The following is a 6,100-nucleotide window of genomic DNA, read 5'->3' as shown; positions in this document are numbered from 1 at the left end:
CAGACGCTCTTCTGCCAAACTAGCAACCTCAATGCAACAGATCCTTTCCGAAATTTCATGGAGTTACCGGACGTTGTCTCCATTGATGTGTACGGTGACACATCGAAGAGCAGTAGGCCCTTGGCGTTGCCGCAGGATGGCAGCCTCGTAAAACACTTTCCCAACGTGCGCAGTTTGGACTTTTCTGGCTGCACTTTTGAGACGATTGGGAAAAGCTTCCTGGATGGTCTGTCAAGCCTCCGGTCATTGACCTTCACTGAAAACGGACTTCGAGAAGTTCCCGCGGAAGCGTTGGCCCCTGTCGCTGGTTCTTTGATGGAACTGAAAATTTCTGATCAAAGTGAGCTGAATGAGATTCGAGAGGGTGACTTTCACGGATTCTCTAATCTATCCACACTGCAGCTTTCAAGCAATGGTATCTACCGTCTGCACGTTGATTCATTCATTGAACTCATCGATTTGACAACGCTATCTCTAGATGATAACAACTTGACCAATATTCCCGATCACGTTTTTTATAGTACCACACAACTCAAAAAATTGGACCTCAGTGGGAACTCACTGAGAAGGGTCCCACGATCCGTCGATGTTCTGAAGCATTTACAGGAACTCGACCTGAGTTTCAACAAAATCTCCGACACTGGCGATCACGATTTCATATTTGGTATGCCAAGTCTAAACACTTTGTCACTGCAGGGCAATTTGATTTCGACAGTAGACCCTGATGTTTTTGACGCGTGGTTTTTTAATTCTTCCTTAACTGAGATTAAACTCTGCTCCAACCCTTTCCTCTGTGATGACCGTTTATGCGGCCTCATGACTTGGTATGAAACCTTCACATTTTCACCACCAAATTGGGATCTTTTGCCACTGGTAACATGCGAGTACACATGTTCGTCTCCATGGGAATACTACAGGAAGCCGCTTAAAAGTGCATATTATGATGTTTGTCTTAACGTTGATTTCGGCATCGATTCGAACCTTTCGACGACACAAGTAAATGTTCCGTTGCTTTTAAAGAACAACAATAAACGAATACACGCAATTGGCGGAGGAATCGGTGCTTTGGCCTTTGCTGCTGTCATTTTCGGCGTGGTCGTATTCATACGATTACGACGGCTTAGGTTGATGAGAGGAGGATTCATATTCGCCGGTCGAGGTCTACTTCGGCCGAATAGGAATTATGGTCAAGAACAAGATTTGGTTTATGACACCCTCGTCTACCACCACAATGACGAAGTGGAATTTGTAGACGATCGCCTTCGTCCGCGTTTAGAAAACCATCCGAACAACCTTCGACTATGCCTGCCGCTGATCCGCGACTTCCGACTTGGTGCCAAGAGGTTAAACAGTCTTCGAGAATCACTCGTGGCGAGTAGGTGTGCCATGTTCGTAATCAGCGAGGCTTTTGTTCTGGATGCCCGGTGTAGGCAGGCCCTGGAAGTCGCATGTGACTACCTCCATCGAGACGATCTTGGACCGCCCCATATCAAGCAAACTGGTTTGATCCTGATACTTCTAGATCCAGTGCTCTTGGAGACTCTTCCAGAGGCCATAAGGGTTCTCGTCGATCGTTTGATCACTTTAGAATGGAACAACTTGGACGAAGAACGTTGCTGGAGACGACTAGAACAAAGCCTACATGATTTTGTTAGACAAGAAGAAAACGAAGTTTAATTGTGAATGAAGGCAGAGCGCTGCTTACATCTCACAATGTATATAATAGTATACATTTAATAGTATAATAAGGATGGGTACAATCAATGGTGCGCAAGAACTGAGCCTGATATAATGTAGTTGAGTAAGTCATTGTTTGTTGCTGGAGTAAGAAAGAAAAGATTGTGATAATAGTATAACCATAGACCTATATAGAAGCCTGTCATTTATCCCGTTAGGAAAGCAGTATAGTAAGATACTAGTACTCAGTGATTATTGGTATCTGTGTAAAATGTAGGCCTATATGCTACACTTCTTTAGGTCAAACTCTGGCAGATATGATTCGAACTTAAAGTGAAGAGATTTTAGCAATTCCTGCAACTTTTCAGTTTGTGTCGCCTTGTTGGAATCACCTTGTGTGATAAATTAGGGTCCCTAGCTAAACTCTGTTCGATAAAATGAGTTTTTTCGACACCCTTTTCTATCCATGATTATAAAACCTGAGCTTGGTAGGAATATGAAAGTCTTGGGGCAACCTGCCTGAAATGCTATTGACATACAGCATGTGTGTATCGCAAAATAGTACTCGAAACCTGAGTTGAATGCTCCCCCGTGAGTGGACTGCGCGCTCAGGAAGCATTGATTTGAATCCAGTTACCGAGGTGATTGTGTTATCATACAATAATACTTTGTAAAGCTGTTTGAATACCTCAAACTGGTGTAAAGGTTAAAACGCTAAAACAACATCTATTATGTATATGGCTCTATATGTATTATGAAGTGATTGTATAGTCCTTTGGTTATCATCATCGTTGTTATGACTATCACTACCGCTATAATTGATGATATCAATATTCCTGGTATATATTTATTATTAAAGTGAATTTGAATCCACAATGAACTGATGACGAGGAACATACTTTACTCCGGACCTAGTCCGGTGTGTCACATTGAAAATGCATTTCCACGTTGTTTCATGTATATTACCTATCGGTCAGTTAACTAGGTAATGAGGGTTATATGTAGGGATAACGAGACTTAGACCCCGTTTACAGTGCGGGGCTGGGCCGAGCCGCGGCCGAGCCGCAGCCGAGCCCAGTCTCAATTGCGAGGCCGGGCCCCGCAATTTTGTCCGTTTACACTGCCGGGCTCGGCCGCGCTTTTGATTCAAACCTTTCAATATTTTGTCGTAGTGGCGCTCTGCTTGTAAACAAACGCAATTTTTCGCAGTATTTAGGTGCGTCAAATGATAATTCACTATTTTTTTTTTAAACCAACAGATTATGGTGAGATTCTTGACATTGTTCACTCATTAAAATCAAGTTATGCAACTGGTCATGATGAAATGAGCACGTATTTTTTAAAACAGATTATTGGTAATATACTGACACCCTTAGTGTACATTTGTAATTTGTCACTCTCAACTGGTATATTTCCGAATGCATGTAAAATTGCTAAAGTTATTCCAATATATAAAAAAGATGACTCTTCTCTTGTATCAAATTACCGTCCTATTTCTATTCTTCCTAGTATTTCTAAGGTAATAGAAAGGCTTGTATATAACAGATTGTATGATTTCTTGACACAATATGATATATTTAATCAAGACCAGTATGGTTTCAGGAAATTTCATTCAACAGATATGGCACTAGCCCAATTATACGATAGAGTGTCGACTGCCTTAGCTGAACAAAAACATGTCATCGGTGTTTTCATGGACCTAAGCAAGGCATTCGACACTCTTGACCACACTATCCTCATACGTAAATTGCAGTCTTATGGTGTTCGTGGCATTCCACTTGAATGGTTTAAAGATTACTTGTCAAATAGAAAGCAATATGTGTACTATGAATCTGTTAACTCTGAAGTATTACCTATACAATGTGGAGTCCCACAAGGATCCATATTGGGACCGCTATTATTTCTAGTGTATGTAAATGATATTTCAAACTCATCTAAGTCACTGCAATATATTATGTTTGCTGATGACACTAATGTATTTTGTTCCAATTCTGATTTTCATTCGCTCTTAAGAACTCTCAATACTGAATTACCGAAATTATCTATGTGGTTTAAGAGCAATAGATTATCACTTAATCTGAAAAAGACAAATTTTATGTATTTCTATAACAAGAAGCACAATAATGAAATGCAACATTTAGATATCATGGTGGATGGTGTATCATTGGAACAAAAAGAGAGTATTAAATTCCTCGGAATATATATAAATGAAAATATGAAATGGAACTTTCATGTACAATATATCTCTGATAAAGTATCTCGTAATGTTGGTATACTTCAGAAGTTAAAGTACTATGTCCCTCAGAATATTTTATTTATGTTATATAATTCGTTGATATTATCGCACATTTCTTATTGCAACATTGTATGGGCAACTTCAAAAGGCCACATTGATAGTATATTACTTTTGCAAAAGAAAGCTATACGTATATGCACCAACTCAGGTTATCGAGACCATTCAGATCCTTTATTCGCAGAATTAAGAACACTTAAGGTAAATGACATTATTTTTTTTTGCAAAACTCTCTTTTTATGTTTCGCTTACATTATGGTCAGTTGCCATCTTCTTTTTACTCACTATTTCAATTAAACAAGGAAATCCATTCTTATCCAACAAGACAATCTGATAAGTTTCATTTGTACATCCCAAAACAGTGATGGCTCTGAAATCTGTCAGACACACTGGACCCGATGTTTGGAATTCTCTTCCTTCTGAAATTCGAAGTTTAAAGTCCGTGTATTCTTTTAGGATGGCTGTAAAAACAATGTTGTTATCTGAATATCAGTAATTCCATCGTCATTGTTAATGTATTATACACGAAATTTTTTCGTAGAAATATCGACGAAATTAATCTATTATGTGATAATGATTATGTAACCGACCATGATCTGTATCAACTGTCCATATGCATACCTCGGTGAGGAAATATTTTGTCATGTCTTCCTAATCAGTGATACAGGTGACTTTACTTTGTATAAACCTTTAGTGAAAGCAGACAAACCTCTCCTTTCCCTTTCTCCTTTCAACTATCCTATCTCCACGCAAGTCATCCCTCCCTCCTATTCTCCTTCCGATGTATATTATAATATTATGTTACGCTACGGGGGCTGCTCGCAAATCAAGCTACGCTTATGCTGTAGCCCCTCTGTATTATTCATTGTTGTATGTTTTTGTTGTACTTTTGCTGTGCATTGTACACAGGCAATGAACAAGAAAATACTTATATATATATATTATTATATTTATGTCTGTACATGAATGTGTGTATGTACAATGATGATACAGAAACCAATAAATCAAATCAAATCAATCAATTTGGTATTGTCTGGTTTTCAGACCCTTTGCCAACTGTATTCCGTGGCGACGAAGTCGCCGTTCGGGCAAAGGCCTTTGCCGAAGGAAAAAATCCTTTGCAGGACAAAACCACCTTGAACTATACTAGTTTTCGACGTTGAGGGGGTTAATATCCTGAATAGCGAAATAGTACAGACACTGAAATGAAGGTGGGCTCGGCCGCGGCTCGGCCGCGGCCGAGCCTCGCACTGTAAACGGGGTCAAAGAGTGCGAGTGAGTGAGGGAGAGAGAAAGCGAGAGAGAGAGAAAAAAAAAGTGCTAAGACAGGTGTAAATGTTTTGCGAGTTGCGCCATCGATGACCGAGACAGTTATTTTTTTTTGCATGTCAATTACAATACCTAGGTGTAGAAAGAAAAGACAGGAAATATCTCCAGTTCCGGGATTGTGTTGTATAGGTGTTTCGTTCAAGTCTTTTTAGTTGTACCAAATATTTAAAATGCCTCGAAAAAGAGTGCCGTAGCCGAGTAGCAATTTAACTGCAGAGTTGGATCTTTTCGTGGCAGATACCACTTTGATTTCACCGAGAACACACTAATTTCGCTCCGTGGCAGGAAACCTACCTGCCACACCAAGACGCCAGTTGGCAAGATAAATTTTTTTGGAGCTTAATTTCGTTTGCGGCCAGGAGCCGTCCACCTTACCGTCAGCCGGTATACTGTTCAACCAGAGTTCAGATTTTGTTTGCTGCCAGAAGTCGTACTTCAACAGCCCTTGCAGCTTTACAGCAGACAAGGCGAAGAGGCATTTTGTTCATATTTGTTGATTTTTTTTTGTCGTGTATAAAGATGTGAATGTACTTCAGGGCACCACATGTAGCCCGGAAAACTCTGTAAAATAGTGATAAAGTGTACAGCTTTTGAAAATGATGCGGTGATGTTTGACAAGGTATGCACTGTTATATTTTCAATGTTTGAAACATTTCATTATGTGAATTTTGTATGTTAATTCGATAAAAACGCAGTTCTAAAATTTTACTGTAACGTCAGGATTTTAAGCTGATAACCTTTTGTGTGTGTGATTAGAACACACCCCAATTATGTCGCATTTAAATAATTTTGTAGATGGCG

The 6,100-nt window shown here is 39.6% G+C and overlaps 1 protein-coding gene across 1 annotated transcript; it reads left to right on the top strand.

Annotated features, from left to right (window-relative positions):
* Window positions 1-308: 308 nt before the first annotated feature.
* LOC139728480 (toll-like receptor 2) lies at window positions 309-1,873 on the top strand. The gene has a single exon (XM_071639418.1). It carries the CDS (start codon window positions 316-318, stop codon window positions 1,675-1,677), a length of 1,362 nt encoding a protein of 453 aa, XP_071495519.1. The 5' UTR covers window positions 309-315; the 3' UTR covers window positions 1,678-1,873.
* The last annotated feature ends 4,227 nt before the right edge of the window (window positions 1,874-6,100 follow it).

Source organism: Diadema antillarum, unplaced genomic scaffold, assembly GCF_040938485.1.
Source record: "Diadema antillarum isolate AM-2024a unplaced genomic scaffold, OU_Dant_1.0 seq00000182_RagTag, whole genome shotgun sequence".
In the NCBI taxonomy this organism is placed as follows: Eukaryota; Metazoa; Echinodermata; class Echinoidea; order Diadematoida; family Diadematidae; genus Diadema; species Diadema antillarum.
Note: the sequence above shows the minus strand (reverse complement) of the source record. Positions and strands in the feature narration are given on the sequence as shown.

Coding starts and splice junctions, on each gene's coding strand:
- LOC139728480 (XM_071639418.1), top strand. CDS start 316: ATGGAACTGAAAATTTCTGATCAAAGTGAGCTGAATGAGATTCGAGAG.